General features: G+C 31.1%; 1 protein-coding gene across 1 annotated transcript; it reads right to left on the minus strand.

Annotated features, from left to right (window-relative positions):
• Positions 1-1,967: 1,967 nt before the first annotated feature.
• On the minus strand, positions 1,968-10,785 carry LOC132736486 (uncharacterized; the record flags this gene model as incomplete). The annotated part of the gene is made up of 5 exons (XM_060723625.1): positions 10,558-10,785; positions 9,894-10,050; positions 3,992-4,129; positions 2,635-2,745; positions 1,968-2,171 (listed from the first exon to the last, which is right to left on the minus strand). Coding segments are annotated over exons 1-5 (838 nt in total), but the record flags the coding sequence as incomplete, so codon positions are not given.
• Between the last annotated feature and the right edge of the window lie 3,789 nt (positions 10,786-14,574).

Here is a 14,574-nt window from a genome sequence, read left to right on the forward strand (position 1 = left end):
TCTGCAAGGCTTTCTCTAAAAGAAGATATTTATAACTATAAGGTAGTCACAGGGGACTTGCAGCAACCATAAAAAATCTTTCAATGTTTTCCTGGACAACTCTCTCCAACTAATGTACCATTATAATGGTGAACCTTATACAGAATCAACTAAAAGAGAAAGAATAAAGTGCATTTCGAGACTCAATTGGACAACTGTTGTACTCATTCCGAATTAAAAAAAACATTTTCTACCTGTAAACCAGGACTAAATATGAAATAGTTTTATATTCATTTTACAAATTACACTTTTATTAGTCCTAGAAATACTTGTATGTATATTTATAACATATATCAAAATTGTGTTACTTACTTGTACCAGTAAAATTGAAACTTGGATTATTCATCAGCAAATATTTATCCTTAAGATACATGTTTAAAACATTGATCAATTGTTAAAATATTGATTCATATATGGCTTAAACTTATTCCGATAAGAATATAACCTAAAAATAGCTTCTTTCATAAAAATATGATTAATAAATAACAAAGCAATGTCTGAAAGTTATGTTGATTAACAAATGTACATATTAAATCGAACAGTAAACAATGCCATTTTTCTTTTTCATAAAAGATTCATATGTTTTCTTATTTAAATACTTACGATATAAACATCTCACCAGTCATATGATTGTTATGGTTTTTGTGCCCTTTTCATTTAGTTATGCCTCTCTCTTTTGGCAAAACATAAACCATTTATTTCTAAGGCATACCACATACAGTTTATCTGGGGATTTCAGCATGGTTTTAAAATATGTTTTAATATACTAGTAATTCCAGGGATAACCACTACTTATATTTCGCATTTAACCTTTTTGTACAAGTTATTAAATTTCTTGCCTATCTTGTTGCTTTTTGAAGTAATTTCTTGTAAATATGATATTGCAATGAATGTTATCTGATCTTGTTTGCTTAATCATATTTAATTTGGTTGAATATCACTTTTTTCCATCCTTATATATCCAAATCTGTATATTTTTCCTACACTAATTGCTGGGCTGTGATTTTTCTTAAATGTAAAATGTTGAAAAAGCATATGCTAGATGTACGTTTGTATAAAATATGTAACCTTCTGTTTAAGAATTAAAGCCTTAATTATGAAACCGTTTTCTTTTATAAATTAATTCAACATTTTAAAAATACAAAAGTAGTTTTTTGGGGATTTTTGCTTTGGTTTTCTTTTTTCCTTGGGTTTTTTATCTTGTTTTTCATTCGGTTATTAACACTTGATACCTAAAGACATAAAACGATTCAAATTGCATTTAATTTTAATTAACTCAATGAAAATTATGAAAGGATAGTTTCAGCTTGGAGATAGCTTTGTAATGTTTTCTTATACTCGGGCTTATCAGTAATTAATACGGTCAAGAGTAGGATATCTTTTAAGGCAAATTGAAACTCAGAAATATTTTTTTCTTTTCTGTAGAAAGTGCAAATTGTGTTTTACTATGCTGTAATCATTGATTTAGAATATTTCAGATGTTAATCTTCTGAATATTTTAGTATGGAATTTGAAATACATTTGATGAAGAGAGCAAAATTTAAACAAAGTGGTCTTTTCGTCTTCCATACAAAATATTCGATATTTTTATCATTCGCAAAAACCGAAAGGAAGAAAAGGGTGGCTAAGCTGTTTGGTCAAATAGTGACATTTAAAAAACTGTTACAGGACATCATGATTTTGAAAATTGAAAATGTTTCAATTATTTAAGCTTAATGAGTCTTTAAGTTCTTTTGTTTTTTTTATCAAACCTGAGAAAGGGGCTTTCAGCAACTTTTGATTGCCTAAAAACTGTCACCCATTCATTAATATCATTTAAGATTTTGCTTTCATATACGGATAATGTAATCAACCTCTTGGCATAGTTTTTACTATTAACTTGGCAGTATTAATATATATAACTGCAAAACATAAATACATGACCTTACCTATTTTCTTGTAGTTTTCAACAACTGTTTTCTTTAATGCATCTCTAAGTGTCCACAATGCACCGTTGCATGCGTTCTTTATTTTCTCATTTTTCGACGATTTCAAATCAACGAGAACATCAACAACCCCAAGCTCCGGTTTTCCTGTGATGAGTAACTGGTTATCTTCGTCAAAACACAACGCCCATAGCGCAGAAACACTCTCTATAAAAGTCATCAGAGGCATTCTTAATTAAAAAGATAGCAATATATTATGAAAAAATGTAAAAAAAGTCATTATCTGTGTAATTATTGAAGTTGAGGCGTTATTGTTTTGTTCTTTTTTTTTTTTGTTTTGTTTGTTTGTTTTTTTTTTTGTTTGTTTTTTGTTTGTCTGATGTCTCTGATGTTCCGTAAGTAGGCTGGATAGCTTTATCACACCACACGAGGATTCCGAATGTGAGGCAGCTCAAACCTACAGCAGTGAAAGGCAAGTCATGTACAGTTTCTGTCTGAGCCAAATCTTAACTATGGCTTAAATATGTTATCTCAACATTTCGTTTACTTGATTTTTTCCAAGGTCTCGTCAAGTTCGGCATTTCGAGAGTCAGATGTATTACACTAAATACAAGTGATTTCAATTTTTTCAAAATCTTAACCATTCTTTTCTACCTATAACAAAACTTACCATACTGTTCGCCTTCATCGCCAGTTCTGGCCATCTCAACAAGTAATTCCAGGACTCCAAGATCTACCAAGGTCTTTGTATTAGTGTCATTTCTTGTCAGTAACTTGACAACTGGTATAAAAAAGTATATGGACCAATTACAAGTGTATTTATTCATGTTATTTGCAGTGTTTGTTTTACTTTCAGTTAAACTACACGTTAAAGAAATTAAGCAGCTTTCCTCCGTGTCCTGTCTAGAACATCTTCCCCATATCACTTTCATTTTTCCCTTCAAAATTGTTTACTAAAACTATACATAATTTTCAAATAATTCTGTTTCAACATATGCTACAGTACTTTTCTCTTTATTATACCTTTACAGTAAAAGAATCATTTAGTTGAAAACCACAAGGGATTGGGAATAGTAGTTGGTCATATTTAATAGTCCAATTATGTTTAACAGGCCCAAAATATTAAAGTTTTGGAGGTTGAAAGTAATATGAAGGAAATGACTTTCACAGGTATTTTAATATCTGTTTCATAAATTAAGTAAAAACACGTTTTTCGTTTTTAAATTCAGGAATCTCTTTTTAAGAAACTAAGATGATTTCTTGATAAATTTTACATGCCAGTCAGCCTTGTTAATCGGAAAATTTCATCGTAATGGCCTCACCCGAATTTAACTTGCCATGCACTATCTGGTTTGTGCTGAATTGGCAGAGAGCTTTAATGCAATATTTAATAGTTAATAAGGGTGAAAATAAAAACTAAGCCTCCATCTTAATATTGCAGAAAAACTCTCCATATAGCTTGCTTGACCACACGCGCACACACACACGCACGTACACACGCGCGCGCACACCAAAAAAAAAATATTCACCAATGTTAGGCAAACTGGTCAACACACACACACACACACTTGCACGACAAACGCATACGCACGCACACACACACACACACACGCACACGCACACGCACACACGCACACACACACACACACACACACATACACACGATTTAATGCTTCTATGGACTGAAAATGAAAGTAAAGTTTTAGTCTTATTCCAACTGTTTAAGCAAATCAACTTAAAATATCGTCAATCGTCAATAATAGTTTACATTTGGAAAAATGCCTATTTTTTTCTTTATGTACTCAACATAATCACCAAGCACTACAGTGCAATTACGGATATCAGGATCTCCACTTAATCCGATATCCTCAATAAACAACATTTTACGTTTTCTCGGACTTTTTTATCTATTTTTATTGTTAAAAAGTCCTCATGAAACCGAAATACCGCTCCTCTGGATGAGTCACAAAGATACGAAAGAATTCGATTGTGTACTAAAATTTTACTTCGATTATAAACGAACTTACTGAAAACAGATTCATGACAGGACCATCCTCTACATTCTCGCATTTTATCTTTCATCCCTTCCCTGATACAGTCCAACAATATCATTACAATTTCCTTGTTACTTTTAATGATATCACTTTCGTCTTCATTGATTACACCTACAATATATAAATATATAAATATATACATGTATTTGCAATTCCAGAAATAAAACAAAAACTGAATGATCATTACACATCCCAATTCCTACAAACAGTTTTATTGTATAGTAACTAAAAGGTTTACTATTGTTATATTAATGCGGTGGCATAGCATTTTTCACAAATGCATTCTTGTTTTCAAATTGATATTATTTGAGAACAAAAAAGGAGAGAAAATTCTTAACAGAAAGCTGTTTCATTTGTTTAATGATAAGTGAAGAAGAAGTCATTAAGGTTATTAATATTTTTAAAGCGACTTTCCTCTATAGCTTATCTATAGATAAGCTGAACATTGTATCTAATATATATAATACTAAGAAATTTTTCATAACAAAAAATCATTTCTAATTTCATTATAAACTTCTAATTTTCTAGATACACGCAGCATACCAACGTTGCCTATTTTGATCTTATACGTTGTATAATACTATTTTACGGTGAATTATTTCATACCAAGTTTGGATCCAACAAATTCTGTAAACCAACTCTTGTCTTTTAAATACATATCAAAATACATATTCTGGCCAGAGACCTTTCAGGCTTATTAACTAATAATGACAATTTATTGACTAGATTTAACAACTAGTTGGTGAATTGTAAATTAAAACAATGAATTAATTAATGAACAAAATTCATTCATTCATTCATTCATTCATTCAAATCCTTACACTTAACTTTTGGTCGAAAATATCAAGCACGCTCCCTTAGGACGACGGAGAATATTTACCCAAATTTCTATTTCTCAATTAAATTGAATTAAAAGATCGGTTAGAAATGCCACTGAACATTTTACAGCTCTTTTTAATAAACATTTTTTTTAAATTTCATCAATGAATATTATGGAATGATGTTTATAATACAACAAATTACCTATCGGTGTAAAAAAATCTGGCTGTAGTAAATTGTCAAAGCACATATGATTTTTAGCTCCTCCAATGAGTACACGTTGCCTACTGAGACCACACGTTCTAAATGATAGATATTCATGATACTGAAATATTGTTTAACATTTTACAGGAGCGGTGGTGGTTGATTAAAATATGTTTCATAAGCAATTTAAAACTAAAGACATGTTGCCAAATGTGTATTAAATACGAAAAACAAGATCAACAAGGATAGCGCTTTATAAGATAAAACTGGGATGATCTGTATGGTATTTCAATCATAGTCAGCTTTTTTATACACCATGAACATAATTATGCATTATAACAATAAGCCATTAAATCAAATACCAAACGAACATATGGTTGATAAAACGTTAAACTTAAGTAATATGAGTGACAAGACTAAATGTCAGATTTTGATTCGTTTTAAGTCCTTCAGTAAATGAAAATATAATTAAGATGAGAATGATTTTATTAACTGCAAATGTGACACCAGAAAATTACTGTTGATATTTATCACGACAGTAATCTAGAAAGAAAAACTACACTTTTTCACGTCATATTGACACCAAGCAAAGCATATCACAAATTCTGGGACAGCATATAACTGTTATTCTGTCCGTTAATCTATTGGTATTAACATAATAAGCTGCGATCTTTTAGTGGGGTTATTATATACAAAAAGGCGTTATATCATTAATGTACAAATTGTATTGTAGTACATTGTAAATTTGCAATAAACGATGCAACAGTGATCGATCAAGAAATAAGACTACATTCATATTGGACAGCACACTGTTTCAAAAACATAACAGAAGCGATCGTATCGTTTATTATATTCAAACATAGTTTATAATCTATATATGCACTACGTTGAATAAAATTCATGTCAAATGCATATAATAAATATCATTCACATAACTTCGGGTATGTGTTGACAAACAGATTAACACATTAATTCAAGCTTCTTTGAGCTACTTGTACAGTAAAAAAAACTGAGCGGTGCGTGATTATCGGATGGAATTAGGTGCTTTAATTACATGTCACTTTAAAGCGTCGCGCCTCCAGATTCGTATCTATTGAATACAATCTTGAAATTTGTATTATGATAAATGATTCTTCAATATTCATACAAATGTAATTTTAAAAATATACTTACGTTTCTTTAACATGTGTTATTTGTATTGTATTTTGCTTAAACTCTAGTTTCTGGAGCACTTGATGGTGAGCAGTTTATACTATATTTTTTACACACGGTTAAGTGTGTGGGTTCTTCGGGTTGGGTGGGGACGAGGGGAGGTATAATCTCCATAATATTCTTTCGACGGTCTGTGTTATAATTTCCTGCGTTGTATAATTACTCCGTTTACGTATAATAACTTTATTTCAAACTCAGTAAGTCCATTTTTTCTGTTTTTATAATACATTTTTCTTCTACTTTATAACAACAATTTCAACCGTTTGAAATATACAATTATATTTATATCAAAATTTACCACAGAAAACTGCGGCACTATCGTCTAAAACTTAACAACTAAATATACATGTTAAGTGTCTCTGACAGTCTGAATCGTTCTTCTAAAAAGTTCTTTTCTATTTTATCAATACAAAAATAATTGTAACCAAGGTTCAGTAATGAACCAATGAAAATAAATGACCATTAAACACGAAACAAGAAATGTCGAACGACACATAGCCCTTGACTCACATTATTGGTAATTTTGTAAGAGATATTTGACACAAATGGGTACATGGAAGTGTTCAATTATAGAAAAAAAGACAAATAATGAAGATTTTGTGATAAATAGTTTTCAAGATAATGAAACATTTAAGGCCCCTGTGACCTAGACCTTTGAATTTGAGACCCAAAATCAATAGGGGTCATCTTATAGTTATGACCAATCAATATAAGAAATATGAAGACTTTGTGATAATAACTTTAAAGATAATGAGCGGAAACCATAATAACTTTCAAGAAACTCTGACCTTGACCTTTGACCTAGTGACCCAAACATCAATAGGGGTCACTTACTAGTAACGACCAATCAGTATGTGAAATATGAAGACTTTGTGATAAATAGTTTTCAAGATAATCAGCGGAAACCATTCTGACATTCAAGGTTCCTGAAACCTTGACCTTTGATCTAGTGACCCCAAAAGCAATACAGATCATCTGTTGGTTATGACCAATCACAATAAAATATGAAGACTTTGTCATAATTATCTTTCAAGATAATGAGCTGCAGTCATAGTACCATTCAAAGACCCTGTGACCTTGACTTTTGACCTGGTGACCCAAAATCAATAGGGGTCATTTAATAACAATGACCAAGCTATATCTGAATATGAAAACTTTTTGTTAAATAGTAACCAAGATAATAATTGAAAATCATATTACCATTGAAAGTCCCTGTGACCTTGACCTTTAGTCTAGTGAACCCAAAATCTCTTGGGGTCATCTACTATATCTGACCAATCATTATATGAAATATGAAGACTTTGTGATAAATAGTTGTCAAGATAATCAGCGGAAACCATATGGACTACCGACGGACAGACAGACCGACAGACCGACGGACAGACAGACAGACATTAGCAAAACAATGTACCCCCTCCTCTTCGAAGGTGGGCATAATTATTAACCAATGAAAATGCATTATCAAATTATCGATTTGACCAATCAAAATGGTTCGATTAAGAATGATTAACACCCCAGATGTCAAAAGTCAGCGGTCTTTTAATTCCTTTCTTTAAGTCAAACAGATAATCAGATAAGAAAACTATAAATAAATGTCTAAGATAAAATTAATGATAATAATCATATTGTCATACATGTGACGCAATTAACATAAATGTGCGAGGCTCGTAAATTGCAATAAACATGTCAGCGGTTTGGCTAATTGATAATTTAGTATATAATACGTCTTTCTGAATTTCAAAAATTAACAAACTTTTCCTAACATAATTAAGAAAATATAATAATTTTACGAAAAGCACCGAAAGAATCATATGAAAAATGTACAGCATAACATCACCTATCCCTCTATTTTTACTCTATTCCATAAAGTGAATATTAAAACAATATAAGTGATCCCAAAACTTATTACGCGCTTACAAGAGTCCCACTTGAGTTGGAACGAAACTCAACAAAATGTTTCATTTTATGAATTAATGTTACATTCTTAGTGGAAAACCACGATCAATATGCACAGGTTAATATGCACAGGCTAGCCCGAGTTAACAAAAAAAAATAAAAACAGCAACAAATATTTCTAGTGGATAGCCACAATGTTATCTCTTGGAAATCCAAGTTCTCACTTTTTCATTCAATATAGCATCTGTAAAGGTCATTATGCAATTTTCTATTTATGAACTCACAAATTTCTATTTATTAATAGATCTAGTAGAATCCATTTGAACATAGCTATAGCTCAGCATGTAATAAGACATAATATAAGCTATTTTGAAATACCAGTATAAAAAATCCAGACATTATAGTCTATAAGTATAAATATCAAAATGCAAATTTAAATTAGTTTAAACATATTTATTCTCAGAATATTTACATAATAACATTTGAAATATATACACATACAAAATTTGACAATATTCAGGATTAGAACGAAAGACTAGGTCTTATAGAATTCTTCTCCGTTTAGTTGTTAAATATATCGGTGTCGAACTGGTGATGTAAAATTTTCTGAGAAAAATATATATTACCAAACGTATAATAGAAACAAATATATATGGAGTATGAAAGAAGTAGTAATTCAAAAGAGAAAAAGGTGAAAGAGAGTCTCATAATTATTTGTTATGTGTTAAATCGTTAAAGGAATCTTTTAGTTTTTGCTATAAAAGACTGCACGTTAGAGAATATGGTTGAATTATCATCATCTGATAGGCCAGGGTTTCCAAAGAGAAGAATATCGAGATTGATATCAAAAGCTTGAATATTAGTAAATAATTCATTTCGGTACAAGTTGTAGCGATAACATTCAAAGAAGAAGTGATAGTTGCTTTCGACTTGACCACATTCACATAAAGGTGAGGGTGATATGTTTCTTAGAAAAAGATGATAATTTAAAGATCTGCATTTTGTGCGAAGACGTGTATGGAGAACCTGTAATTTTCTGTTACCAGAATAGTAGTATTTTGGTGTGCGTTTCCTGTTACGTGTTAAGAAGTTCTTGAAAGTGTTGGTAAGTTCCGAACTTCGGTTGGTAAGTTGTTCCAATCGCGTATAGTAGAGGGAAGAAAGGAGTTGTAGTATAAAGAAGATCGCGCATATATTCCAGCAGTATTATCAGAGTTACGTAAATTATACCTTGTAATTAGTTTGATCAGGAATTAAGGAAGAGAGAAAGTCGGAGTCAAATTGTTATGCATTTTATAAAACAGAATTAATCTGTGATTATACCGTCTTTGTTCTAATGTTTCCCAATTAAGTTCTTGAATAAGGTATTCGATAGAAATAATCTTGTCGCACCTGAAAGCGATCCTAGCACATTCATTCTGAATCTTATCTAAGCTTTCGAGTTCATATTGAAAAGCATTTCCCCAAATGACGTCTGCGTAATTCAAGAATAGGACGAATGAATGAAGTGTAAATTATCTCAAGAGATTTTCTGTCCAAAGAATATTTCAACTTCGCATTATATTGACGCGCTTCCAAGCCCTTTTCGGTTATATATTCAATGTGTGAATGCCAAATTACAGTTAATAGAGAGAATAATTCCTAGGTGTTTATGATTGTTAACTTCTGGTATATTTTTTGATTGAGCATATATAAAGAAGGGTGGTTTGCGTTTTGTTTCCTAGATACAATGAGTGATTCTGACTTTGATGGGTTGAATGTGACAAGCCACTTGTCTGCCCATAATGACTTGTGATTGTCTGTATATCTGTTTGTAACTGTTGAGCTGCGACTAGTGGATTTTCTATAATAATATAGAGACTTGTATCATCAGCAAAAAATGTTGACAGATGATTGGAGATCTAGAACAATATCATTTTATGAAAATAAGGAATAGCAGAGGGCCAAGAATAGAACCTTGTGGTACTCCAGCTGAAAGAGTACCCCAAGATGATTTTGAATTAGATATAAACTACACGTTGACGCCTATTAGTGAGATAGTTAGTAAAACCATTCGAGGAGGCTGCCGAAACACCTGCATATTTGAGTTTTGAAAGTAAACCTTTATGCCAGACTTTATCGAATGCTTTACTGATATCAAAGAAAATAACCCGAACTTCTTGACCATTGTCAAGTGCTTTGCACAGTGTATCATAGATAAAAAACAAGTTGATTAACAGTAGAGTCGCCAGGAATAAAGCCAGATTGAACAGGAGTAAGAAAGTTGTTAGCTTGGAGATGGTTGAAAAGATGTTTTGAATATTAGCCGCTCAAAAACTTTTTCCATTGTATTAAGAAGAGAGATAGGGCGGTAATTATTTGGAAGAGAGGAGTCACCTTTTTTAAAAATTGCAGATACATGAGCCTACTTTCCATGTCGATGGTACTTTACGACGAAGAAGTGAGGCATTAAACAAATCACAAAGAGGTTGAGAGAGTTCATGTGACGCTTCGCGTAGAATTCTATTACTGATACCATCAGGACCGGATGCTTTTTCAAATTTTAATGATCTTAGGACATTTTCTGTTTCAGTTTCAGATAGTGTAATTTCAGATAGTGAAGTTGTTGTCATTGATGGAGCCAAGATCAGGTACATGCTTATTTGAATCTTCAATGAGTGTTTGTTTAATAAAATAGTCGTTTTAATAAATTTGCTTTGTTTTCATCTGTAAAGTTTAGTTCGAGTGTTTCTGGATTTTGTAATGGGGGAATTGGTGTTATTTGTTGTGATGATATAAATGATTTTAACGTTTTCCACCAGTCTTTAGACGATAATGATCCTCTTTTGAGTTTATCCGATAATTTGCAATAATAATTTGATTTAGCTTCGCGAATTGATAAAATAGTTTCATTTCTAAGTTGTCGGAATTTTTGCCAATGATGTAAAGACTGTGTTTGTTTTGCTTTTCTGTAAATGCGTTTTTGTTTTCTAATGTGGCTTCTTACTGTACTAGTCATCCATGGAGCATCTGATGGTCTTACATGTATTTGTTTATTTGGTATATTTTTTTTGCAATATTTATGATCTGATTTGTTATATTGTCCACATATGTGTCAATATCTGCGTGAGTGCATGTATGCCAGTTATAATTTAGTAGATCTTGTCGTTTATCAAAGTCACCTCGATTGTATTCCCATATAGTTCGTTGAAATCCACGTTGAGAGGGTTTTCTAAATTTAAGAAGACAAAAAACTGGGAGATGGAATCGATGTTCTTGGTTGAGAAAGTGTTCACCAACACCAGCTTTTACGATGTTATTTATATAAGTTACAAATATGAGATCTATTAATGATTGTGATGTTTCGGTAAAGTGAGTAGGTTCGTCAATAAGTTGACTCATATTAAATTGTTGTGTAATTGAGTTGATTTTTCTGTTTGAAGTTATGGTTAATGCGTCATAATTGAGGTCACATGTAAGGATAATGTCAGAAATATTTGTATCGATAGCAAGAGCGATTGAGTCTTCAACCTTATTACTGTAATTTGCATCGGCATTAGGATGTCGATAAAATAGACCAAAAAGTACATGTTTGTTATTTTCAGGAATCAATTCAATCCAGATACACTCCAAGTTATTAAGTTCTAAGTTGTAATGTCTCTTATAATGCAGATTTTCTCGAACATAGAGGATAACTCCGCCATGAGAATCATCAATCCGATCTTTTCGTTCAGGAGTATTGTAAGATAAGAGTTTAAGATCATCAGACGATATTGTATTGTTCAGCCATGTTTCAGAGAAGGCAAGAATATCAAAGTCAACAAGTTCGGAATAAAGAATGTCAAGTTTATGTCGTATGCTTTGTACATTTAGGTGGACAAATGATAAGTGATGTGATATGCTAAATGTTGTATCAGTATAAGATGAGCTTGTAGATTCAGGCCCTGGGTGTTCATGTATATCTCCCGCCAGAAGTAATAATAAATAAAACCACGTACACAAAATACTCCTGATAAAATTTTGAAACAAGAAATAGGTAAAAACCATGTTAATATGGATTTTTGTCTGATTTATGACATATTTCCTTTTGGGATGAATTATCATTTTTGCTTATTCATGGCTGTGCATATATCTATATACAAAGATATTAACATCACATGGGATGAGTAGATATTCAACAATATTAAAGAATGAGTAAATATTGGCAGCAGTCCGGAGTATCTATATGTGTCCATGATGGTCGTCTTACTTAGTGTATTTTATTTATGTAATTGATGATGATTGTACCAGATAAAATTGTATAACCATCATGGACATAAGGTTGATTTCATAGGTAGGTAAACGTGCAGTATCATGAGTAATATGATGCCGGGTAACATAATGTGAGACTAAAGTGAAGAAAAAAGAGGTCAGAAGAAATAGAGGTAAAGGAGGAAGGAGAGTAATAGTAGGACATTGCATGTTATAGTTTTGATGACTGCAAGAAGAGATGGAATCCGTACTCAAATTTAAATTAAATCATGATGAAGACAGACAACCTACTAAAGTAACTTCAACACAAGCAAGTTACATTACAAGTTAAGACATCCATGTATCCATGGTTTATACACCTATTCAGTAACTATAGATCAGACTTAAAGAGTTCACATACGCTCAATTCACTAACAGAAATTAACATACAAAAATCTAATCTATAGTGATGACGTTCAAAATAGCAGTTACCTCGTAAGCAAAAATAGGAATGACCGTTCTAACATCTATTTTCAAAAGAAATAAATCCTATGACAACATTATCAATCAAATAAATCCCAATTTTAGGCAAACATACTTTTCAGAAAATATTGATATTAAGTATCTGAGATTTAAAACATGTGAATTCATATAACAAAATGTTCTGTAATTATTTTTTTTTTCTTTCACCGCTACATCTCTTCATGAATTTCGACTGAAAATATCCGGCATAGTCTTGCACTTTGACTTATCTATTTCCGTATCGTTTATTGAATTTAATTTCCCGCAATTCTTCTAATTGTATTTTAAAATCTTTATCTTGTTTAAAGGTTGTGTCTGCTTGTTTTGCGTCCGGGTTTCCTGAAATTGTTATTCATGTCCTTGGCATAATAAGTAACTAAATGTTCTCAGCATGTTGATATTGCGTATCACTTTAATTTCGTTTGGGAATGATTACCACCCCTCATGTCAAAAGTCAGCGGTCGTTTAACTCCTTTCTTAAAGTCAAACAGATAATCAGATTAAATGTCTAAGATAAAATTAATGATAATAATCAACTTGTCATACATGTGACGTAAATAAACATAAATGTGTCAGAGTCGTAAATTAAACTTGTCAGCGGTCTGGCTTATTTATAATTTACGTATTTCTGAATTTAAAAAAAATAACAAACTTTTCCTAACATAATCAAGAAAATATAATAATTTTACGAAAAGCACTCCGAAAGAATAAAAAATACAGCAAACCACAGTACTAAAGCCTTTTTACCTATTATCATTTGGATTTAAAAAAAAAAAGAACGATACCAAAATGCTTATCACGAAGAAATATGGTAGTAATATGCATTTTAAGTGAATACCCCATGCAAGAAAAATTGATATTTTTTATAGAAAATAATTCATTAAATGTTGTTCTATAACCCTATAAAGCTTATAAACAAAATCTTTATTATTGTCCATAATATATACAAATTTTCCTTTTTTCCTTACATATGACTTGATGGTCAAATGACTAAACTTCCTGGTGAGGTGTAATTACTGTTCATACGAAAAAGAAACCTTTTATATTAAAATAACCAGCATTATACCGCAGCTAGTATCAACATTAAGACATTGATCTAACTGAATTTGGAGGAAAATACAGATTATTTTAATTTTTATTTAAGTATATAATATGTTGACATTATGCAGTGTCTACTATATTTTGATTTGGTCAAAATTTTCAATTAAGTTAAACAAAATAAATGAAACTTGCGTGTTTGTGTAATCAAAGATTTTTATACATTTTCAACCGGACAGCATTTTTATAACGTCAAAACCATATCTAAAAATCGTTGACCGTTGGTTTCTCCACAAATTACAAACATATCACCCGTTTTGCTTGCATAAGTTTGCTTTTTCTCCACAATGATTATGGAAAAATATTGAAGTATATGTTTTTTATCTTATCAATGCAAGAACCCAGTCCAAAATGCTGTTTTTATTCTTTTCATCAATATCATATGATTATTCTTGTTCCTTTTTACTAAATTTGAGTCGTTTTGTACGATTATTTGTTTAATGACCATTTGATCGAGTTAAAAGGCATGTCTGTTTTCAAATTAACAAAAATTATCCTGCTAAGGATATACAATAAATCATATAATTATGATAGTAGTTTTCAATGTATAAAAGGCGACACGTAGTAATAATAATAATAATAATAATAATAATAAT

This window comes from Ruditapes philippinarum, unplaced genomic scaffold, assembly GCF_026571515.1.
Source record: "Ruditapes philippinarum isolate M1 unplaced genomic scaffold, ASM2657151v2 ctg6657_1_1_1_1, whole genome shotgun sequence".
Classification (NCBI taxonomy): domain Eukaryota; kingdom Metazoa; phylum Mollusca; class Bivalvia; order Venerida; family Veneridae; genus Ruditapes; species Ruditapes philippinarum.